The sequence below is a fragment of the Stomoxys calcitrans genome, chromosome 3 (genome assembly GCF_963082655.1).
Source record: "Stomoxys calcitrans chromosome 3, idStoCalc2.1, whole genome shotgun sequence".
Lineage (NCBI taxonomy): Eukaryota > Metazoa > Arthropoda > Insecta > Diptera > Muscidae > Stomoxys > Stomoxys calcitrans.
In genome coordinates, this window is record NC_081554.1 from 161442570 (window position 1) to 161468522 (window position 25953).

Below are 25953 nucleotides of genomic sequence, written 5' to 3' on the forward strand. Positions count from 1 at the left end.
TTGTGTCATTACTATAAGCTTCAAATTTGGTTGAATTTATCATCTTTTTGCTATTGATTACAGCCAAAATCACTTTGAATCGTCTTAGCAAGTGTTCATCAAGACCGGTTATTTTAGATGTCGATACGGGGTCCTCAAAAAACCGCCTTGCCGAGTTGCCATCATTTGTGCTTCCGTATCCGTAAAGAGGTTTATCTATTATAAGTCCCTTTTGTTTAAACTCCAACTGGATTCGATTCTTCTCTTCCTGCCTCATTTTGTGAAGATCTTGGTTGTTTCTAGCAGAGACATCGCGGTTTCCAGGGCTAGTCCGATATTTAAGGTCATACGATAAATGCAAACAATACTCCATGAATCGAATTCTACAGTGCAGGGGCGAAATACCGAAATTGAGCGCATTTTCGTTTACTAAATTTTCATCAGACTTGTCCTCGAATTGCCCATTCTTCTTGCCACAAATATTGCATCTCCAATTGGACATAACGCCAGTTAATGCGTTTGCCACCTTTCCATCGATCATAGTGAGTTGTAGTTGAAACGAAACTTTTATATTTCTTCCCAATTGGTTTATAACAATCATGGGTAATGCAGCAATTTCTTCCTTTATTTCGTTCACCAAAGATCGTGTTGTGTTCCGGTCTTCCTTTGTATACTCAAACCGAATTGGGCGACATAAATATTTTGACCCAGGTGTTCTATTTATCCATATATCTTGAAATGCATTTTCTTTCGATGATGAAGATTGGTCCTTGTACAATCTCATTCTCAATGGTACTAATGATGCCATGAAAATTGATGCGAAGTTGGTATCTATTTCTGTTTGTTGCTTATATTCGGAAAATCCAGATGATCCATCACAACCCCATTTGCTGATCAAAACCACTTCGGAATTATTACATGTGTTCAACTGTTCTTCAGTAAAATTAGAAATAATTCTAACAGCTGTATTTTCAACAAGATCAGCAAGTTTCACTCTTGCTTTTAATTCGTCCACGTATATATTTGATGGCACCATTTTCGTCCTGGTGTTGTACAATTTATGTTTTGAGGGTAAACAACCCCATCCTTTTTCACGAAGAGCCTTCCTCATTGTTGAGTATTTGTTTCTTGAGAGGCCTAGGTTCAAAATCAGGGCCAGTGCATCTTCCTCCGTGAATTCTGTAGTCGATTTTGGAGTTGGAATACTTTCTACCATTCTCTTTACCCTTTTCGGAGATGCTAATGGTAAAACATCGACAATTCGTCCAACATTTTTTGGTTGTGTTTTTAACAATGCTGTTTTGAACGTATCTTTTATTAAATTTGGCGGATGTGCCGCCAATAGTTCCTCTTGTTTTTTCTTTTTGGTTTTCTCCGTAACTTCGTCGTATGCTTTGCTAGGCCGGCCGGGAATCAGCGGTTTAATTTCAATAAGTAGATCCGATTTCAGCCACTTCTCATACATTTTGAAAAACTTGATTTTTGCGAATGAACATTCTGGCAACCTTCTCTCAAATGATTTGTAGAATTTTTCAAGTTTGTCTAAAGCGTCTTTATTTAGCCTTATTCCATATATGTGGTCCAAAGTGTAAACAAGTTCCTTAAATGACTCCGTGTAGGATTTGGAATCATTTTTGATGTCCCATACAATTTTCGAAAGAGTGGAATACTTCAGTATGACTTCCATAACTTATAAATGTCCTTTACGCCTCTACAAAATATAATGAAGAAAATTTGGATTTTGTTCAAATATTTATGCAATATATTCACAATTAATGACCCATTTCAGGTATCAGACGCAATCGTAAAAAGGGGTCCAAAGTGCCTCTTTTTACTTACTCTTCTATAATTATTTACCTGGACTCGAATTTGGTTAAAAAAAATGACAATGAATTTTTTATGGGTAGGTTTTTTCACATTCATTGATACGGTGGATTTCCTGGGAATTCGACATAGCGAAACAGGTAACATTTGTCTGCATCAAATCTTAACACAAATATATATATATATATGCAGGTATATTTCTAGGTTACTTTTTATTCAAAAATCATCAGCTTACATTAAAAATAGATGTAGGTACTATACAAACGCACGCCGATGCGAAGTGTTTTCGCTCTAAAACACATATTTTTATTCCAATTTTTTTAAACTTTGGCAGGAGACCTTTTTTTATTCTAACACATTTGTATTGTAAACCCTGGGCAAATCTATCAATGTTTTAGTGTAGGCCCCATATAAGGTTCCATTTCACAAATAGACATTTTTATATAGAGTTTAATAAGGTGTAAATGAATTTTAGAGTAGATAGAATCCGAGTTGAGAAATGTTTTATACATCGTTGGAAAGGTATGAAAATTTCCTTTACGATAAGGTATGTTGCGTAAATATGGCTATAGTGTGTCATGTGCAATTAGGACAACAAAAACAAAATTTGGGAAATTCGACTTTTTTGAAAAATTGACTTTTTTATTGCCGGTTCCATAAAATGGAATAGAATAGAGATATTTCCATGATTCTTTTTGTGTTTTGTAGAAGAAGTGTTACCAAATAAAAGTTTATTTAACATCTTTGCAATAAAATGTGACGTAATACTTGTTTTTTAGCAATGAATATAGCACTACTTGAAAATTGACTTTTTTCAGTATTTTGATCGCTACGATCTCATTTATGGCTAGGATATGGCGAGACATACCTTAAAATGTTGGGAACATTTTAAGCTTTCATTTAAGTTCAAAAAAAGCGAAAAAATCCCCGTGGAACTTTTTTTCCAGTGAGAAACTTTTGAAGTTTAGTAAAAAAATTGGCCATTTTGGTCTTAAGATAACGGTGTTGTTTGATATCGAAATTAGCCAAATTAGCACTTAAAACTTTTCTTAATACCTCGACTTTGTGAAAATGGAAAGAAATGATAATGCTTTGATGGCCAAAGTTTGCGAAAACTTAAAGGAAATGGGAGTATCTTTTTTGAAAAATTTTGCAATTTTTTGACAAAAAAAATATTTTTCATATTGAAAACGATGCCATTTTTAAACCGCCAAAGATATTCACGTGATTCCTTTTGTATTTTATGCACACATATGCTGGCATAATTTGTGTGAAGTATGAAGTTTATAGCTTTAAAATTGACGGAGTTATTTAAAAAACACTGAAAAAAACCAAGGCCAAATTTTCATATTTTAAAATTAAACAATTCATAACTCCTTAACAGTACACGATGGCATGGTACTTTATGCATAAGTTTTTTAGATCTTGTCAAGCTCTTTCTCTAGAGTCCTAAATCATGTAAATCGGTTGAGTAGATCAAAAGTTATGGCCCCCAGAAGCTTGGAGAAGTCAAAAGTGGTCAACTTTGACACCCTGTAGCTCACCCTGTATTAAAGATATGGACCAACAACAGCACTTTTCTGAAAGCCTATGTCCTCCTCTACAAATGTCTAGAACATTTTGTATGGCTAAAATCAACAGATAAAAAGTTGTAGACTTATTTCCAATTTTTTTGCCATTTGGCCCACTGTGCGGCGTCAATATTTTAAGTACAAAGCTCAACAACAGTTCTGGCCCGATGACAAGAATACAAATGTGACGCCGTCAATTCTTAATAGCCTTCTTTGTCTGGTATTGAATTGATACCAAATGGTATTAAAAATCTTTGCCGATGACGCGAACAAAATAATACCAGGCGGTTTTGGAAAAGTACCGTAAATTTTCTATCAGTGTATATCTGGAGCCTTAAAATAGAAGATATAAGAACAACAAATCGCCCCATAAACATTAAGGGACAGTGCCGAACTTCTCACATATGAATGAGTGTTGTCCGATTTAGATTTCAGCTCAATGATAAGTGACCTGCTTTTATAGCCGTGTCCACCTCTTTGGGGAGCAGTTTTTGCAAGGCATAATGTCGCCAGCATTAGGAAGAAATAACCGCTGCTGAAAAATGTTTTTGCTATTCTCGTCAGGTTTCGGACGCAGGCGTTCATCGTCAAAGGTGGACATGCTAACGCCTGTGCTAAGATAATTTTCAAAAATTTTTACAAACCAAAAACCAATTTATGAAAAAAGTTAAAATTCCAAAATTTTTTAAAATTAAAAAAATACAAAATAATTCTTAATAATATATGAATTAAAAATCTGATTTTTAAAAAATTAGTCCAAAAAAATATTTTTAAATTCCACAATTGTGCTGTGCTATAAGACCAGGTTATACAAAGAATATATAAATGAATTATTTAAACGTAGTGGCCATATAAATCAATGAGTGTGTTTTCCAGAAAAAAATCAATGCCTAGTGTTCTCAAAAAATTAAATTAAAAATGAAAAAAAAACAACAACACAAAAAATACAAAAATAAAAAATGAACACAAATCCGTTCTCATAAAACCTTAATTCCACTATGGATCATATTCGAAAAAAAATTACGTAGTTTATATTTGTGGAAAAATAATAAATATTATTGGGGTGTAGTGAATATGTATATGTACTTAGGGTTAGAAAAACAAATAAAAACGTGCTAGGTTCGGCTGGGTCGAATCTTGGGAACCCACCTCCATGGATTCGGCTAAAAATTTGCTAGGGGGCTCAAGAAGTCAAATTCGGGAATCGGGTTTATATGGAGGGTACACCTGTCTATTTGCCGATTCGAATCATACTCGGCAATGATGTTGGAAGTCAGAACGGAAGTCCTTGTGCCAATTTTTAGCCAAATCGGATGAAAACTGAGGCTGCTAGGGTCTCAAGAAGTCAAATCCGGAGATCAGTTTACATAGAGGCTATATCAGTTTATTGACCGATTCGGATCATACTCGGCACTAATGTTGGAAGTCAGAACAGAAGTCCTTGTGCCAAGTTTCAGCCAAATCGGATGAAAACTAAGGCTTCTAGGGGCTCAAGAAGTCAAATCCGGAGATCGGTTTATATAGGAGCTATATCAGTTTATTGACCGATTCGCATCATACTCAGCACTGATGTTGGAAGTCAGCACGGATGTTCTTGTGCCAAGTTTCAGCCAAATCGGATGAAAACTGAGGCTTCTAGACCCTCAAGAAATCAAATCCGGAGATCGGTTAATATGGGGACTATATCAATTTATTGACCGATTCGCATCATACTCGGCAATGATGTTGGAATTTGGAATGGAAGTCCCTGAGCCAAATTTCTCCCAAATCGGTTGAAAACTGAGGCTTCTAAGGGGTCACGAAGTCAAATCCGGAGATCGGTTTATATAGGGGCTATATCAATTTATTGACCGATTCGGATCATACTCGACAATGATGTTGCAAGTCAAAACGGAAATCCTTGTGCCAAGTTTCAGCCAAATCGGATGAGAATTGAAGCTTCTAGGGTCTCAAGAAGTCAAATCCGGAGATCGGTTTATATAGGGGCTATATCATTTTATAGACCGATTCAGATCATACTCGGCACTAATGTTGGAAGTTAGAATGGAAGTCCCTGAGCCAAATTTCAGCAAAATCAGATGAAAATTGAGGTTTCTAGGGGCTCAAGAAGTCAAATCCGGAGATCGGTTTACATAGAGGCTATATCAATTTATTGACCGATTTGCATCATACTCGGCAATGATGTTGAAAGTCAGAACCGAAGACTTTGTGCCAAATTTCAGCAAAATCGGATGAAAACTGAGGATTCCAGGGGCTCAAGAAGTCAAATCCGGAGATCGGTTTATATAGGGGCTATATCAATTTATTGACCGATTCGCATCATACTCGGCAATGTTGTTGAAAGTCAGAACGGAAGTCCTTGTGCCGAGTTTTAGCCAAATCGGATGAGAACTGAAGCTTCTAGGGTCTCAAGAAATCAAATCCGGAGATCGGTTTACATAGGGGCTATATCACTTTATTGACCGATTCGCATCATACTCGGCAATGATGTTGAAAGTCAGAACGGAAGTCCTTGTGCCAAGTTTCAGCCAAATCAGATGAAAACTGAGGCTTCTAGGGGTTCAAGAAGTTAAATCCGGATATCGGTGTATATAGGAGCTATATAAGTTTATTTACCGATTCGGATCATACTCGGCAATGATGTTGAAAGTCAGAACCGAAGTCCTTGTGCCAAGTTTCAGCCAAATCGGATGAAAATTGAGGCTTCTAGGGGCTCAAGAAGTCAAATCCGGAGATAGGTTTACATAGAGGCTTTATCAGTTTATTGACCGATTCGGATCATACTCGGCACTAATGTTGGAAGTCAGATCGGAAGTCCTTGTGCCAAGTTTCAGCCAAATCGTATAAAAACTGAGGCTTCTAGGGGCTCAAGAAGTCAAATCCAAAGATCGGTTTATATAGGAGCTATATCAATTTATTGACCGATTCGCATCATACTCGGCAATGATGTTGAAAGTCAGAACCGAAGTCCTTGTGCCAAGTTTCAGCCAAATCGGATGAAAACTGCGGCTTCTAAGGGCTCAAGAAATCAAAACCAGTGATCGGTTTATATAGGGGCTATATCAATTTATTGACCGATTCGCTTCATACTCGGCAATGATGTTGAAAGTCAGAACCGAAGTCCTTGTGCCAAGTTTCAGGCAAATCGGATGAAAACTTAGGCTTGTAGGGGCTCAAGAAGTCAAATCCGTAGATCGGTTTATATAGGGGCTATATCAATTTATTGACCGATTCGCATCATACTCGGCAATGGTGGTGGAAGTCAGAACGGAAGTCCTTGTGCCAAGTTTTAGCCAAATCGGATGAAAACTGCGGCTTCCAGAGGCTCAAGAAATCAAATCCGGGTATCCGTACACTTTATGGACCGATTTGGAATATATTCGCCACTGACATCGGATGTTAGACCCAAAGTCCTTGTGCCAAATTTCAGCAAAATCAGATGAAAATTGAGTTTTCTAGGGGCTCAAGAAGTCCAAACTGGGGATCGGTTTATATAGGGTCTATACCCAAATCAGAATCGATATGGCCCATTTCAAAAACCCAACGACTTACATCGATAATAATTATCTGTGCAAAATTTCAAGCGGTTATCTTTATTTGTTCGAACGCTATCGTGACAGACGGTGGGACGGACATAGCTAGATTGACCCGGAATATCGAGACGATCAAGAATATATTAATATACTTTATAGGGACTCAGGTCAATATTTCGAGGTGTTACAAATGGAATGACTACATTAGTATGTCACCCATCCTATGGTGGTGAGTATAAAAACAAAAAAAAAAATGGTGATAAAATATAGTCGCGATACCTTTTTTTGAAAAATGTTTGAGCCTCTAGAAGAATTAATAATCTACAACTCACATTTTAAACTTAACTTTGGCTGCTTTGTAGACCTATTAGCTTGCGTTTCATAGTAGAATGGATTCTCTTTTAATGACCACAAGACCACCTTCTGATGTTTTTCGCAAATCATCATGCAAGTCATTAACATTGCATGACAACCAAAACAGCTGTGATAGGTTTTTATCTTATCGGCCAAATTTCTTTAATTATCCACTTGTTTTTATGCCCCCACCATGGGATGGGGGGTATACTACTCCAGTCATTCCGTTTGTAACACCTTGAAGAACTGATACGAGGTGTTTTGTTGTGACTTCCAACAACTGTGCTTAGTATGGTCTAAATCGGTCCATAACCTGTTATAGCTGCCATAAAAACCGATCTCGAATCTTGACTTTTTGAGCCTCTAGAAGGCGTTATTATTATACGATTTGGCTGAAACAACAACTATGCCAAGAATAGAGCCTATGTGACGCAATTCGTATCCGACTATGGTCTGCAACATCCAAGGGAAGTCGTTTTGCAAAATTTCAGCCAAATCTGACAAGAACTACGCCCTCTAGGGGCTCAACAAATGCATTCGGGAGATCGGTTTATATGGGATCCATATCAGGTTATGAACTGATTCAGATCACATTCGGCACCTACACTAATAGGACGTATTTGTGCAAAATTTCAAGCAACCCGTATGATTGTTAGTCCACAGATCATGCCGATCAAGAATTTTTAAACTTTATGGGGTCTTAGACTAATATTTCGATGTGTTACAAACGAAATGAGTGAGTCAATATGGAGGGTATATACATTTTTGGTAATTCTGCAAAGAAATCATCAAAATTTCAAACTTTTCGTCAACTTAAAATGTTTGTAACTCCTTGGATACGGATCTAATCCAACTTCAGGCAAAAGCTCATTATACATCAAAAATTTACGAAATAACCTTAGAAATCGAACGGTTCCCGTTTGCTAAAAGCCCTTCGTTTTTTTGGAGCGATCCCAGATCGGAAGCCACCGTAGTGCAGAGGTTAGCATGTTCGCCTAGGCGCTGAACGCCTGGGTTCGAGTTGGAGTATATATACATTTTTGGATCCCCGATCGGAGGCCACCGTAGCGCAGAGGTTAGCATGTCCGCCTATGGCGCCGAACGTCTGGGTTGGAGTATGGAGGGTATATAAATTTTTGGTAATTCTGCAATGAAATCATCAAAATTTCAAACTTTTCGTTTTAAACTTAAAATGTTTGTAACTCCTTAGATACGGATCTAATTCAACTTCAGGCAAAAATTCATTACACATCGAAAATTTACCAAATAACCTTAGAAATCGAACGGTTTCCGTTTGCTAAAAGCCCTTCGTTTTTTTGGAGCGATCCCCGATCGGAAACCACCGTAGCGCAGAGGTTAACATGTCCGCTGAACGCTGGGTTGGAACGCCTGGGTTGGAGTATGGAGGGTATATAAATTTTTGGATCCCCGATCGGAGGCCACCGTAGCGTAGAGGTTAGCATGTCCGCTGAACGCTGGGTTGGAACGCCTGGGTTGGAGTATGGAGGGTATATAAATTTTTGGTAATTCGAAAATGAAATCATCAAAATTTCAAACTTTTCGTTTCAAACTTAAAATGCTTGTAACTCCTTAGATACGGGTCTAATCCAACTTCAGATAAAAATTCATTACTCATCGAAAATTTATCAAATAACCATAGACATCGAACGGTTCCCGTTTCTTTTTTTTTTTTTGAAGCGATCCCCGATCGGTGGCCACCGTAGCGCAGAGGTTAGCATTTCCGCCTATGACGCTGAATGCCTCGGTTCGGGTCCTGGCGAGACTTATATCGTGTTTAATGCATATGCCTGCCATCTCGGCCCAAACCTGCGAGGCCCAAGGGTGAATACAATGCGTCTATCAACAACCCAGGACGATGTATGTTGCCGCTTCAACATGGGACTCACAATCAACGCGGGCACCCTCACGGATGACCGAACACAACCACAAAAGCTACGGGAAACAATGATGGGCAAACGCCGCAGCATCAACATGGGCAAGGCAGGTGCCAGACCATGTGTACGCAGCGCCAAATCACTCGGTCGCGCCGGTACAGCAACATCTCGTTTTGGATAACTAGCGGGTATTTATGCCTCCACTAAGTCTTTTCCGTCTCCTAAGAAATATTTGCCGGGAAAAGATGCCAGCCTTGCGACAGTAGTCTTGTCTTAAAGGGCCCTACTAAAATCCCACACCGCCTCGCAAGTTCCCATCGCGCCTAAATCTCTAATGTCCACATAGTACGGGCATTCTGTCAGTACATGCCTCCAGTCCTCAGGTCTCCCACAGTCGCACAGATCAGTTGCGGACAAGTTCCTCTGATGCAAAAATGCATTAAAGAAGCCATGTCCCGTCAGTATGAAGTCCAGACTTTGGCCGAAACCAAAGTCCGGGCGGTTTCGTACGAACGTCGCGTCACGAATAAATTCATAAGTCACTCGACCATTGTCACTGATCTTCCTTGAAGTTTTCCACCTATCATCAAGACGCTCCAAAAGGAGTGCCTTGAGTCGCCTAACATCCTCATCTGCAAGCTCAGAAGCGGTGAGCTAATCCTCACGCACTAATGGAATTCCCTTTTTTCACACTATAAAGAACGACCATGTAACTCACGAGTAAATCAAGCGGGGCGCGCCAAGCAATACCTGTAGTGCATCTGGCGAAACAGTCCTACACCGAGGCAAGCAAGCCAGCATTGCCACCCTCTGACAAGAGAGGATCTTCTTTCGTCCTAAGACTGTCGCAGCAATTCCGTGCCGTACAGGCCTCCCAATGCTGGCAATATTTGTGAGGTACTATGCCATGTAGAAACCTCACAACCAAAGAGGTGTCGCATAGCGGCACGCCATTCGGACTCGTCTATAAAATGGAGGCCCCTTATCATTGAGCTTAAACTTGAAACGGACTGCACTTATTGATGTGTGAGAAGTTTGCTCCTGTTCCTTTGTGAAATTTTCATGGGCAAAATTTGTAATTTTTTTATCCCCATTGGAAATTTTCTGCTGGGAAGCCGTGACTAAAGGTGAACTAACTGCCAGTTCTTAAATTTTGATCTATATATTTAAAAGTGTATAAAAACATTACACTCATTTGCTCCTACTTTGTTTATATTCTGCCCATGTTCTGCCATTCAAAGCATGAGATCAGTGGGAGCCATTGCTTATTTAATTTCATTACCACAAAAATTTTTATTTTTTGTTTTATTGCTGTAATATTTTTTCTAACTTCACTTTTGTTTCGTTCCACCCTACTATACTGGATTTATATGCAAAATATTGACAAATTTTATGACTGGTATGCATTTTTTCGTCAATCAACCTAAAACCCACCACCATATAACGACAATACATAGATACGATATTCGTATCATATTCAAATAGTGTTGTTTATTTAACTTTTGTACTGTGAATGACTGTTTGGAAATTTTGGACTTTTTGGCGGTTTAGTGGCTCGTATTACAATGCGCGTGGTTCACTGTAGCATTGTTGTTGTTTTGCTTTTGCTGTCAAAGCCTCTCCTACTCTTCTAAATCTCTTTCTCTATTGCACTCTCTTGGGTTCCCTTTAGGTATGATTGTGAAATTACTACCTCATTTTTGATTCATCTACTGTGAATTTCATAATACTAAAAAAAACAACAAACGTCAGAGAAACAAAAAACAATAAAGAAATAGCATTTTATTTTAAAAACAAGTAGCAAAAATGTTATTGAAACATGAAAATACCTTAAGGGCGGTATGCAGCTCAAACGAAATTTTCGTTGCCATAAAATACGCATTGACATATTCTAAGCGAAATGTTGTGTTTGCTGTGTGTATTACAGGGTGACATTGAATATTTTGTTTTTTGGTTTGATTGCAAGAAAATAATTGCTTTGATAATTTTTTGCATCACGTTATGGATTTATTTTTACAAAATAACGCTTAATTTTGATAAATGCGTACTTTTTTAGCCAAAAGTGTGACAGATGTGTTAAACGAATGTTTCGTTTTTTTGCCACCATGTGATGCATACTGCGCCTAAATGTAAAATAAAACTTTAACTGCCTGTTTCACTAACTTTTTGTCACTGAAAATGAGTGACTATCATTCGCCCTTGTGTCAAACCAACGGATTTCATAAAGGAAAAACAGATGTTGGAGTGAGTGACTCGACTCACTTGAGTAAAAAAAAATTAGTGAAACAGGCAGTAAATGTTGAACTTGTGTCGTCACATCGAAATATCCATTTCCGACCCTATAAGACGCTCTAGCCATGTCCGTCTGTCTGTCTGGTGAAATCACGCAAAAATCTTTAAAAAAAGTGATATTAAGCTGAAACTTTGCTCAGATTCTTTTTTTGTCTATAAGCTGGTTAAGTTGGAAGATGGGCTATATTGGACTATATCTTGATATAGCCCTTATAAAGACAAAACCACCGATTTGGGGTCATAGGCTCATAAAAATCACATTTATTTGGGATAGTGAGTTGTGTTAGGCCCTTCGACATCCTTTTTCAATTTGGCCCAGATCGGTCTAGATTGCCATATAGACTGATCTCGCGATTTAAGGTCTTGGGCCCATAAAAGGCGACATTATTGTCCGATTTAGCTAAAATTTGGACAGTAAGTCGAAATTTGGGACAGTGAGTTAAGTTAGGCCCCTCGACATCTTTCTGCGATATGGTATAAATCGTGCCAGATTTGGATATAGCTGTCATACAGACCGATCTTGGGCCCATAAAAGGCGCATTTATTGTACGATTTCGCCAAATATAGGACAGTGAGTTAAGTAAGGCTCCTCGACATCTTTCTGCGATATGGTATAAATCGGTCCAGTTTTGGAAATAGCTGCCATATAGACCGATCTCTCGTTTTAAGGTTTTGGGCCCATAAAAGGCTCTTTTATTGGCCCATTTCTCCGAAATTATGGATTGTGAGTTGCGTTAGGTTCTTCGACAACTTTCTATAATTTGGCCCAGATCGGTCCAGATTTAGACAAAGCTGCTATATAGACCGATCTCTAGATTTAAGAGTTTGGCCCCTTAAAAGGCTCATTTATTGTCCGATTTCGCCGAAATTTGGGACAGTGAGTTGTGTTGGGGCCTTCGAGATCCTTCACCAATTCGGACCAGATTGGTGCAGATTTGGATGTAGCTGCCATATAGACCGATCTCTCGATTTAAAGTCTTGGCCCCATAAAAGGCACATTCATAATCCGATTTCGCTCAAATTTTACACAGTGACTTATGTTAGACTTTTCGACATCCGTGTCGTATATAGTTCATATCTGCCTATATTTGGATATGGCTACCAAAAAGACCAGGATTTTGTTCTGCAAAATTGAACAATGACTTGTACTTATTAGACCAGCAAATATCCGTGTAGAATTTGGTCCATATCGGACCCTATTTCGATAAAGCTGCTATGGGGGCATAAATTATGCATTTTCGCCGCATTGTGACGAAACGCGGTTTACATGTTTACCCGAGGTGGTGGGTATCCAAAGTCCGGCCCGGCCGAACTTAACGCCTTTTTACTTGTTTATATTTAAAGTAGGGGATGTCCCCTTTACGTGCAATGCATTGCGTTGGCGAATGGAAAATCAGGAATCAGGTAGTAGGGAGTGGGGAGGGGAGGGAGGGAGTAGTATTTATTCACATTTGTTTTCAATTTCTGGAGGTCGTTAGTAGTGAGACAGATTTGGGCAAAAAACGTGTTATTACGATAATGGTGTGGTAATGGTCGACGAAGCTCAAGGGAAACAATAGAGTCGGATACCTTACCATCGCCGATCAACACCATCGCTCTCCTCTCAACCCGGTCAAGTAGCTTCAAGGAGGGTTTTGGATCGCTTTCTAATTTCCAGCAATGTCAGTCCAGTCTTCCCTATTAGGATTGCGTATCCCGACTTTGAATCTTAAATCATTCTTGGTGCCACAAAACTCTACTCGGTTTTTCCTGTGGCCATAACCGCCAACCATCAGCAGGCAGATTTTCTAAACTCTAAGCGAAAACATTGTGGGAGAATTTTGAATATTGATGTCAATGTGGATTTTAGCAAGCCCTTGTTTCCGACGCTTGATAGACTAAACTAACTTTATAGTGCAGTAGAAGGTGCACTTTGCCTTACTGTTCCTTTCTTCTGCATTCCTTCTCGAAGACAGAAGAAACAGGCCATGGTATTTTGCAGTCTTCCACAGTTGTACATGTGACCCGGTTTCTGTAAGGAATGCGTATCCCTTGTAGAGTTCCATTCTTTATCATTATGTTTCCAAATGTACTATAGGCTAAAAATCCAGTTTCACCCTGTGGATAAGTTCCACCTCGGAACCGTTTTCGCATTACTTGGAGATGGACTCCATGTCTGGTGATTATCCATTTGATCTTCATTTTGTCTGCGTTCAGATCTCCGTATGCATACGCTACGCCTTTTCGTTCAGCTCCACCATTTCCAGCGCAGTACTTCTTCGGTATATCTAAACACCGCCTTCTTGAGCCGCTCCTCCTGTCACCCTTCCCTGTGTCAACTTCGGGTATAAGTTTAACCTCGGAACCGCTTTTGCATTACTTTTAGCTGGACCCTACGTCTAGTAATTATCCATTTCATTTTCATTGTGATGGCGTCGAGACCACTACATTCATACTCTATCCCGCTGCGTCCATGTCCATCTTGCTTCTGCGAGGTAGTTGTTCGACGTATCTAATTACTACTACCTTCTTGACTCGGCTCTCCTGACACTTGATCTCTGGTCATCTATTTTTGCCGTTCGCTAGTTCGGCTTTCATTTTTTCACCTTTGTTGCCATTATTCGATAGTCTTCTCTCATATAGCCCATGCATGGTCCGTATGAATCTCCCTGTCTCTCATCAGGCGGTTGCACCTCGCGGCGCAGAGCCTGGTCCACTCCATGGCCTGTATTTCCATTAGGACGATTTCAGCTATTGCGAGGGCAGGGGATACCGCCACTGTTCGATAGGATAATATTATCCTAAGAGCCGCTTCCCTCTGTGCCGCTAGCAGGCACTTCTCACGGCATGCCGTCTGCAGATTCTGGCCCCATACTTCAACCACAAAAAAGAGGATGGAATATCTAAGTTAAAAATCTCTGCCTGCTGGAGACTGGCCCACCTATAAGGTCTAAGGACATCGAGTTATCCTCGTCAAAAGTCCTAAAGTAGTTTCTCAGCTCAAGCATGGACTTAGAGAGCACTTAATGCAGTAACTAGGACTTATTAATACCCCTCAACTCTTTGCACAAAAGTTTCCCAGCATATTGTCTTTGCTTTTTTTGTCTCTTTCTTCAAGGTTCCACGGTATTCAACCCAACTTTCAACAGTGTTCTCTCTCTCTCTTCTTTTTTGTTTTAAGTGGAGTACGCACCTCAAACGAAAGTTTCGCTAGCAGCCAATACATTTATGTCTCCAAAGAAAAAATAGTAGACTACAAAATGGCGATAAACATCGTTTAATAATTCTGCACGATTTTTAATCATTTTTGGCTAAAGTTGGGTATGCACTTCTATCGAAATTTTCGGTTGCAGCCAACACATTTATATCGCCACCGAAAAATAGTTGTGTACAATACATGATGGCGACAAACATAGATTTTTAGTTTTGCCCGAATTCTAATATTGGGTTGCCCAAAAAGTAATTGCGGATTTTTTAAAAGAAAGTAAATGCACTTTTAATGGAGGCCACCGTAGCGCAGAGGTTAGCATGTCCGCCTATGACGCTGAACGCCTGGGTTCGAATCCTGGCGAGACCATCAGAATAAATTTTCAACGGTGGTTTTTCCCTCCTAATGCTGGCAACATCTGTGAGGTACTATGCCATGTAAAACTTCTCTCGAAAGAGGTGTCGCACTGCGGCATGCCGTTCGGACTCGGCTATAAAAAGGAGGCGCCTTATCATTGAGCTTAAAACTTGAATTGGACTGCACTCATTGATATGTGAGAAGTTTGGCCCTGTTCCTTAGTGGAATGTTCATGGGAAAAATTTGCATTTGCAAATGCATTTTTAATAAAACTTAGAATGAACTTTAATCAAATATACTTTTTTTACACTTTTTTTCTAAAGCAAGCTAAAAGTAACGGCTGATAACTGACAGAAGAAAGAATGCAATTACAAAGTCACAAGCTGTGAAAAAATTTGTCAACGCCGACTGTATGAAAAATCCGCAATTACTTTTTGGGCAACCCAATAGTTTTTGGCTAATAAAGCACATGTGTACCAAATTTTATCGCTTTTATTTGCACCTAACTTTATCTCATGTATGACATACATTTTCATTCGTAATTACAGGAAAAACTTCTTAAATGCATATAATGTCACCCTGTTACGCGTAACAGGGTACGCAAAGAAGATTTCAATTGAGTTGCGTACCTGTAAGCGAAATTTTTTAGTAACATTATCGGTAACGAAAATTCCGCTTAGAATATGTCATTGCATTTCTTATGGTAACGAAAATTTCGCCAGAGCTGCTTACTGTCCTTTATTGAAAAGTTTCCTACCTGGAATACTATCATTTCGCTATGCACCATGACTGGTTGGTTTAGTCATACTCAGTATGTAATAGATTAACCCATAGATGTCGCTGATGTTCTGTTGTTATAGACATGTTGCTATCGTATTACAGCTGTGTCGATAGCATATGGTCTTAGGTAATTGTAGATGAACCCATAGATGGCGCTTCATCTAATCCACTAGATGGCACTGCTATAGGTCGGTTGCTTATGAAAACCTAGTTGCGATAACATTGAAGAATTAAATAAAAAAATCTAAATTACCTTATTTTTACCATGTCATGCATTAAAGTGTAAGGCCCTCACATTATACAATATGTGGAGTTCCTGTTCCAGATCATTGCCTCTAAATTTCTCTTGCTAATTTCCCTTCTCTCTTTCTCTTCTCATTTTAGTATCGTGATATTTGTGACAAAGGCCAAAGTCGTGATATATCCTCCTCAACGCCAGCTACCACCACATCAGCCACAACAACATCGTCGTTGTCGTCATCGTCTTCTAACACTTCTGCCACAGCCACTGCAACTAGTACGAACAACAATACCCCTAATAGCAACAACAACAACAACCAAACAACCTCAACCCGTTGCAGTCGTTGTGCCACCGATAATTGTTCAATACATCCGGTACAACAGGGTGAAGTCTCCTCCACAGAACCACCACTGCCCGAACCCTCACTGCTGAATGGACAAGTGCCTGAGATATCGGCGTATTTTGAAGCTTTAGAGCATTACATCTCATCTGTGGGCTGGGTATTGCTGCAGGTGAATGCCGAGGGCATTATAGAGTCCTGTACTCAGAATATACGCGAATTGATTGGTTATGAGAAGCAAGAGCTATATCGTCGACCATTGTATATGTACCTGTACCCGGGCGATCATGCCAAATTGGATCCCATCATAAATAATATGTCAACAACCTTTGGTGCGACTAGCGTTGGTGGCAACACTGGCAGTGGTGGTGGTGGTGGGAACAGCAGTTCGGCCAGCAGTGCCGGTGGCAGCATGCACGATTTGAACTCCGGCTGGGGTTTGGGTGATGCAGACGATCACAATGGTAGTGGGGGAGTCGGCGGCAGCGTTGGAGGCAAAGCGAAACGCAGCATTTCAACAAAAGTCCGCATGTTAGTCAAGGATATGCGTTCGTCAACACAAACCTCAGGTTCTTCAACAACGACCACAAATAATGATAGTAATTCTATGGACCAAAAACCCAAATATGAGGAGGTAGTCTTAATAGCGGCACCGGTTAAAGGTATGCAGACTGTAAAACATTCCGACTTTAATGCAATAATTTTTCTCTTTATTTCCCCTTTGCAGACGATGCTGAATCGGCCTCCTCTGTTCTTTGCCTCATCACTCGACCCGAGGATGAGTCGCCGCTGGAAATGAATATCCAACAACATGTGCAGCATCCTACCATTGAACAGGTCACCTTCAAGCTTGATATTCACGGCAAAATTATCACCCTCGATGCCACTACCCTAAGGGAGCCCTATAAGAAGCATTTGAACCAATGGATGGGTCGCCTGCTGCACGATATCTGCCATCCTCAGGATTTGTCAGCTTTAAAGTCACATCTCTGCGATGTGCAGAATTCTGCAGCCAGCGTTAATGCCATCAATGCCTCACAATCGCCCAGCAGCGCTGTGGGCATTAACCCGCCCATATCCAATGTTATATCGAAGCCCTTTCGCCTGTGTCTGGGTACGCCGGATGTCTATGTCCATGTTAAGGCCAATTCGAGACTGTTTATCAATCACACTCCTGGAGAGAGTGATTTCATAATGTCCGTGCAGACTTTGTTGAATGCCGAAAATGATATGAACAGCAACAATACCAGCATGCTAAGCGGCAATGGGGGTCTCTTGACCACAGGCATGTCGGCCATGTCACCAGGCTCCTCTTTGGTATCATCATTGGTGTCCAATTTGTCCATGGATTCGTTGGTCAACAATAATTCGGTATCATCGCCTCTGGTAAATGTCTCCGCGCTGGGTGGTTTGGTGGGCGGAGGAGGCGGTGGCATGCCCCAGCACTCGACGCAGACAATAAGCGTGGGTGGGCCGCTAATGACATCGGCTGTCATCAATGGCAACGGCGGTGGCGGTTCGGGTCCCAATGGCTCGGGCATGGGCTCGCAGAGAACAACTTCCTCAACAGCTACTACCTCGGGCGTTGCCTCCAACAATGCATCATCGATAGTTAACTCCTTTACCGCCTCTCCTGCTGGTCACGAAGGTCCTTCGTTTTACAGCAACGAATTTGATTTCGACTTGCGACATTCCTCATTTGAGATTGATCCTTCCGTGTCGGCATGGAATGATTCAAGACCAAATTCTCGAGCCTCTGTAACAACGCCTGTGAGTACGCCAAGACCGCCGTCGGCGGGTCATGGTTTTAGTCCTGCCATTTGTCCCTCGCCCTCAACACCGTATCAGCTATCATCTCATTCGGCTGCTAGTTTACCCTCGCCTCAATCGAATGCCAGTCAATCGGGTGGCGGAGGAGGTGGACCATTTGGCGCCTTCAGTTTTCATTCCTTTGATAGTAGTAGTGAGAAGTTGGACAAGGATCATATGAATAATAACAACAACAATAATAACAACAATAATAATAGCAACAACAACACCAATAGTAACACGAACATGGCGGGAAATCTCCCCAATGGAGGTGGCGGTGTTAGTGGTGCTGGAAGTGCAGGCCAAAATAATATGATGATGGGTGTTGGGGGAGCCGGAGGAGGAGGAGTAGGAGGAGGCTCTGGTAATGGAGGCCCTGCCGGCATGGGTCTAAATCCCCAGCAACAACAACAGCAACAGCAGCAGCAACAACAAAGTCAGCAGTCTCAAAATACCCCTCAACACCATCCACCCACAGAATCGGAACGCCTAAGAAATTTACTTACCAACAAAGCGCATTCATCAGCTTCATCTTTGCATGGTGGTGATAGCGATGACAAGGATAATTTGATGAAGGTAAGGAAGAAAGAAGTAAGTAACATAACACTAGAAGAGGAATTTAGTTTGTAAGATAGAATGTTAAGGGATTTTGGCCGTTGGGTGCCTCTTCTGAACATCGATTCAGCAAGTTAACGGGTTCACCATTGGGAGTTCGTGCTATGTGATGCGTCGGTGCCTTATTAGAGGCTAGCGTGATGGCTAACCACAGAGGCAATCTGCTAAGTCCTGTTATTGATATCCTTAAGAAGTTCGGAAGTATTGCCGGAGCCAAGGCAAATAGGCAGTTCTGTCAGAAGTGGTCAAAATTGGACCAGCCTACGGGTACTTTGGGCATCGGGGTTGGTTGGTCATGCAAGTGATGTTCTTATATAGATCGGACTATAAGGAATTGTTGGGTCCAAACAGCGCGGCCCTGTCAGAATGGTCTACTAGGCGACCAGAAATTGCGGTATAGGTGCTCCTGTGACCAGAGTGATAGAATTCGCTCCATCGTTTTTAATCCTAAGGGTGGCAATAAGAAAATCTGGGCACCTGTACCCTAGCGGGGTCTAGGAACTTAATTTAATTTGTATATTATGCCTCTAACCCATTTTGTTTGTCTTTCCCTCCCCCTCTCTCGTTTCATAGTTTTACAAGCAAGAGGATGATAAGGAAGGATTACAGGCCAGCCTAGGTGGCATGTTCAAAATGGGCCCCGGTTCTGCTGGCATGGGAACTTCACGCATGTTTGGCCCAGGCGGTATGCAGAAGCAGGCCAATTCTAGTAATCCCATGTTATTATCGGTAAGTCTTATCTTTTGCGAAAAATGTCTCTCAGTTTAATGAAAATCTCTCTCTCTCTCTGCCTCTACCACAGTTACTCAAATCTGAAGACGATGAGAACAACAAGGGCATGTCCTCAATGAGCCGTTCTGGTGATATGGTGCGCATCAAAGATGAACCCCAAGATCTAAGACGCATACTCAAACATCAAGGTGATCCGGCTATGACACGTAAACGTTCGCTTAATGATCCCGATGATGGTCTGTCGGCCAAGAGATCCGATGATCGCCCCTCAAAACTGTGTGAGAGTAATAAAATGCTTGCACGTCTCTTAAGTAATCCGCCAAAGAATATTACCATGAATATACCGCCTGTCATCAAGACCATACCCGACAAGGTGCCCAGCAGTGTGGGGAGAGTTACCTCCTCGCTGGGTGGTGGCGCAACAGCGACCATGGGTTTGATGCCGGGCAAAAGTTCAACCATAACAACAATGGCCAGCAGTGGTGTGGGTGGTGGTGGGCCGGGACGAGGAAGAAGTCTTAAGCAACAGCAGCAGCAGCAGCAACAGCAACAGCAACAACAGCCTTCCGATGTCTACCTCAGTCAACAGCAACAACAACAACAACAGCAGCAGCAGCAGCAACAACAACAACAACAGGGTCTGGAGTCCCCTGTGATGGGCTCGAATTTACAACGCCTCTCACAGCAATCTCATTCTCAGCAAGGAGGTCAAATGGATTTCTCGTCATCTACAACGGGAGACAATCCTTTTGCCATGCCGCCCCTAAGCACAGCTCCTTCAACAACAACAGCTACCTCAAATTCTAGTGCAACCACGGGTACCTCCTCCAACACATCCACCTCGGCTATGCTGGTGGATGGCGATCAGGAATTATCCAAGATACTGGATAGCGTTATGGACTATGTGCCTGATGATCCGGGTCTAACAGCGCAACAGATCAATGAGCGTTTGGCCATTAGCGAGATACAAAAATCCTTGATGGTGGAATCCTCTGCATTTAGATCGGGGCCCATGACAATGGCCGCTGCCCAGACAACCCAACAAATGTTGCAACAGCAACTGCAGCAGCATCAACAGCAACAACAACAACAACAACAGCAGCAGCAGCAACAACAACAGCAGCAAATGCAACAGCAACAACATCATTCACAACTACAACCGCCTGCCTATCCCGGAAGTATGCTAGCAGGTTTGGGTGGTGGCGGTAGTGGTGGCAATTTGACGGCGCAGCAACAGGCCATGCATATGCAAGTCCTTGAAAATATGAGAGCTAATCAAAATTTCCAAAGACCACCACCCAACTATCCTACTAGGGGGCGAGCGCCCATGAATGCGGTAGCCACACCGGGTGGCGGTGTAATGCCAACATTGGCCCAGCAACGCTATCGTCCCTTTCCGCATCAGCAGATAGCACAGCATAAGGAGCGTTTGTTGCAACAGCAACAGAAGCAGCGTATGCTGGTGCCGGAAAATGCAACGGCGCGTAATGACCAGTTGTGTAAGTAGAAATGAAGGGAAAAGGGGTGGGGAGCCAGAGGGAAAACAGCAAGAATAAGCAAGGAATGTGAGAATGGGAGGAGGATAAAATGCTAAAGGATTTGAGGTAAAGGGAAAGTTGAAACAAAGATGGTTGGAGATGAGGATATGATGAGTGATGAAGAGAGGATGGCAAGAAGTTAGGGATAGGATGGTATGGGATGTGATGTGACGGGTAGTGGTTTCAACAGTGGTAAAAGATGAGGATGAATTGAGAAGTTGATGAGTGTGAAAAGAAGGATAGGATGAGAAAAGGATAAGGAAAGGATAAGAGAATAGCAAGGATAGCATAAGAATAGGATAAGAATATGATAAGGATAGGATAAGGATAGCATAAGGATTAGGATAAGGATAAGGATAAGGATAAGGATAAGGATAAGGATAAGGATAAGGATAAGGATAAGGATAAGGATAAGGATAAGGATAAGGATAAGGATAAGGATAAGGATAAGGATAAGGATAAGGATAGGATAGGGTAAGGATAGGATAAGGATAGGATAAGGATAGGATAAGGATAGGATAAGGATAGGATAAGGATAGGATAAGGATAGGATAAGGATAGGATAAGGATAGGATAAGGATAGGAAAAAGATAGGATAAGGATAGGATAAGGATAGGAGATGGATAGGATAAGGATAGGATAAGGATAGGATAAGGATAGGATAAGGATAGGATAAGGATAGGATAAGGATAGGATAAGGATAGGATAAGGATAAGGATAAGGATAAGGTAAGGATAAGGTAAGGATAGGATAAGGATAGGATAAGATTGGATAAGGATAGGATAAGGATAGGATAAGGATAGGATAAGGATAAGGATAAGGATAGGATAAGGATAGGATAAGGATAGGATAAGGATAGGATAAGGATAGGATAAGGATAGGATAAGGATAGGATAAGGATAGGATAAGGATAGGATAAGGATAGGATAAGGATAGGATAAGGATAGGATAAGGATAGGATAAGGATAGGATAAGGATAGGATAAGGATAGGATAAGGATAGGATAAGGATAGGATAAGGATAGGATAAGGATAGGATAAGGATAGGATAAGGATAGGATAAGGATAGGATAAGGATAGGATAAGGATAGGATAAGGATAGGATAAGGATAGGATAAGGATAGGATAAGGATAGGATAAGGATAGGATAAGGATAGGATAAGGATAGGATAAGGATATGATAAGGATAGGATAAGGATAGGATAAGGATAGGATAAGGATAGGATAAGGATAGGATAAGGATAGGATAAGGATAGGATAAGGATAGGATAAGGATAGGATAAGGATAGGATAAGGATAGGATAAGGATAGGATAAGGATAGGATAAGGATAGGATAAGGATAGGATAAGGATAGGATAAGGATAGGATAAGGATAGGATAAGGATAGGATAAGGATAGGTTAGGATAAGGATAGGATAAGGATAGGATAAGGATAGGATAAGGATAGGATAAGGATAGGATAAGGATAGGATAAGGATAGGATAAGGATAGGATAAGGATAGGATAAGGATAGGATAAGGATAGGATAAGGATAGGATAAGGATAGGATAAGGATAGGATAAGGATAGGATAAGGATAGGATAAGGATAGGATAAGGATAGGATAAGGATAGGATAAGGATAGGATAAGGATAGGATAAGGATAGGATAAGGATAGGATAAGGATAGGATAAGGATAGGATAAGGATAGGATAAGGATAGGATAAGGATAGGATAAGGATAGGATAAGGATAGGATAAGGATAGGATAAGGATAGGATAAGGATAGGATAAGGATAGGATAAGGATAGGATAAGGATAGGATAAGGATAGGATAAGGATAGGATAAGGATAGGATAAGGATAGGATAAGGATAGGATAAGGATAGGATAAGGATAGGATAAGGATAGGATAAGGATAGGATAAGGATAGGATAAGGATAGGATAAGGATAGGATAAGGATGGGATAAGGATAGGATAAGGATAGGATAAGGATAGGATAAGGATAGGATAAGGTTGACGAGGAAACGATGGGATCAAGATGGGTGATAATTAAGTGAGGATAAAAAACGAGGATGCCAAAAGAAGGCGTTTTGAAAGCGATATGGAATAAACGAATGATTGCAATATGGTAAAGTTTTTGACGAGATGGGATGGGATGAGGAAGTTAAAAGGAGGAATGAGAAAGGGATCAGGAAGGGATAGGTATAAGATAAGGAAGCACTAAAGATTAGTTGCAGATAGGATTTGGATGGAAAAAAGAATGATGAGATCAGAATGACACGGGTGACGATGTGATGAAAAGAGTATTAAATAGTGCAACGAGGTGAGGCAGGCTGAGATTGACATGAGCATGAGGTTTATTGGGATAGGAAGAGGATGAGATGGGTATGAGGAAAAGTTGAAGATGAGATGAGCATAAAACGTGGATAAACTAAAAGATGACTTGAGGATAGGATACAGACAAGGTGGGGATTGAATAGTGTTAATAATGGGGAAGTCAAGATAAAATGATGGGTTTTGTGTTAAAGGTTGAAATATTCAATTTTAAAAATTAATCTTTTATTCTCTCTCTCTCCCCCTTAAGGTCTCAATCCTGGCCTCAACAATATAAGTACCTTGCTCAATACCGTGGCACCCAATGTCACCCTATCACGCACAAACATGCCTCCCGACTCGCAATTAAGTCCGAATTTTGCCCAAACCATGCTGCAGCAACAATTGAGTCCTGGTCAGCGTAATGCTCCCTTTAGTCCTCAATCTAATCCTGGTACGAAGATTTCCCATTAACATCAAAAGTTCAGAATTTTATTAACTTTTAATACTTTTCTTGCAGGCTATGGACCTCAATATGCCCAAACCGGTCAACGTTTGTCACCCCAACAACAGCAGCAATTGTCTCAACAGGCTTCAGTGCAGCAACAGCATCAACAAATGGCCGCATTTCAGGGAGCCAGTGCTGCCCAGCTATCACCGCGTCAGCCGCATTTTGGGGCGGGAGGTCCAAATACACCGGGTAGTGCGGGTATACCTTCACCAGGCTTGAATCCCAATGCTGCAGCGCAACAATGGGGTCAGGCTGCGGGGGCAGGAGTAGGCGTTGGCGTTGGCGTGGTAGCAGGAGGAGGACCAACTACACCACAACAAAGAGGGCATTCATTACAACAACATAATCCCATGTTGAGTGCACAATTACAGGTAAGAGCTTTGTCATATCGAAGTTTGAAGTCAGTTTTTTTTATCTTTGTACTTGTTTCATTTTTCTCTCAGGGAGTTAGTCCTTACAATGCTAGACAATACCAACAACAACAACGAGGACGAGGCTTGAATTCACCCAGCGGCGCTGGGCCCCAAGGCACTGGTCCCGGCGGTGGTGGACCACAGGTTCCCTCTGCAGCCGGCCTCCAGCGTCAGAATTCATTTCAAACCAACGATAGCGGTTTTACACCCACACCCAATTCACCATCGCCTCAGTCTCCCTATGGAGCTGGCAATGTATTCCAACAACAGCAGCAACAAAACCAGCAACAACAGATGCAACGTATGCAGCGACAAGCCAGTATACCACAAGCCACACAACATCTGCCAGGTGAGATTACGTTTGAGATGGGAAAAAGGGAATATACTTTTAAGGGCGGCAGAGAAAAATGAAGAAAGGGAAATGGGCTACTCTTCCCTTGAACTTGTTTGAAAAATGTGTAGTGATTTTATGGTAACTTTTAAATGTTGTGGATGGGACATCAATTAATTTATACAAATATTGAAAATTTTTGGTGGAGTAGTTGAGAACAGTAGGAATGAATGGCAGAATGTTTCACAGGGCACGCCACAGGGGGGATTTTATCGCCACTCATATGGGTGACCACCATAACTAACCTATCACGGATGCTGACTAAGGAGGGTTCTGAAGCCGTCCGATACGCATATGATATTCTAATACTTTTAACGGTTAGGGATCCGAATCAGCTAGGTAGAAGTGCCGAGATGGCATACGACTGGGCCTAGGGGTCTGACTGTAAACTCAGCGAAAACTGAAATCTGCCTGTTCACGGGGAAGAGTGTTTTCTCAACAGAACGATTTTGATATCTAACAAGGACAAACACTGAGAAGTGATTTTGATTAGGAAACTGAATTTGAAGCGACACGAGAGCGAGAGCGTACCGAGTGTAGGCTCGCAATGGGGTTTGAAGCCGAAGAAAGTCCTCTGGCTCTACAGCAGCGTGATTGGATCAAAACTTACGGCGATGGAGAAGAGGTGGAACGTAAATATAATACCACAGGTTCAGAGAACATGTTCTCTTGGCGTAGGAGGGGCGATGAAACCCTCGCCCACTAGGGAATTGAAAACTATTCTAGATATATGAGCCATATACGTACAGATTAAGTGTGAGGCAGCCACTGTGGCTATTAGACTTAAGGCTATGAAAGATAGGAGTTGGTCACACCATCATATTGTCGAAGCGACCATAGGAAACCTGGAAGGAATGGAAGAGGTTTCCCATCGGCTACCTGAAATGCCAACGGCTACCTGAGGTGACACCTAAGGTTAAGCGGGAGTCACTGCTGCCAACGGCACAGTCTTTGGTTGACGGAACTCTGATATTGCCATCTAGAAGTTCATGCTACACAGTTGGAACAAAGTTAAAGGACACCGTTGGCCTGGGGTTCTAAATTGGGATTCCAGAGACTAAGATCTGTTCCGACTGCATAACCATAGCAAGTCCTGCAAGTAGAGATCTGGGCGATCACGAAATGATTGAGGAAGTCGACGCACAGTAAACTGGCCCCACGTCAATAAGAATCTGTACAGTTGTAACGACAGGTTTCCCCTCGTGTGCTGGGGTATAACTCGCGGGGGAAGGGTTCGTCACAGAAATTTATATTTGCCGAGACTAGAGTAGAGAACACGGAATTTGTTTGGCATTCCA

The 25953-nt window shown here is 41.4% G+C and overlaps 1 protein-coding gene across 3 annotated transcripts in view; it reads left to right on the plus strand.

Moving 5' to 3' along the window:
• Positions 1 to 25953, plus strand: part of LOC106092615 (serine-rich adhesin for platelets) — a 536371-nt gene that overhangs the window by 482899 nt on the left and 27519 nt on the right. For 2 of the 3 annotated variants that reach the window (XM_059364612.1, XM_059364614.1), the window contains exons 5-11: positions 16157 to 17015; positions 17081 to 18753; positions 19351 to 19506; positions 19580 to 21008; positions 23612 to 23794; positions 23861 to 24222; positions 24295 to 24613. In XM_059364612.1, coding sequence (XP_059220595.1) covers positions 16157 to 17015; positions 17081 to 18753; positions 19351 to 19506; positions 19580 to 21008; positions 23612 to 23794; positions 23861 to 24222; positions 24295 to 24613 — 4981 coding nt within the window. The remainder of the gene's footprint in view (positions 1 to 16156; positions 17016 to 17080; positions 18754 to 19350; positions 19507 to 19579; positions 21009 to 23611; positions 23795 to 23860; positions 24223 to 24294; positions 24614 to 25953) is intronic. The other variant, XM_059364613.1, reaches the window with a different exon arrangement.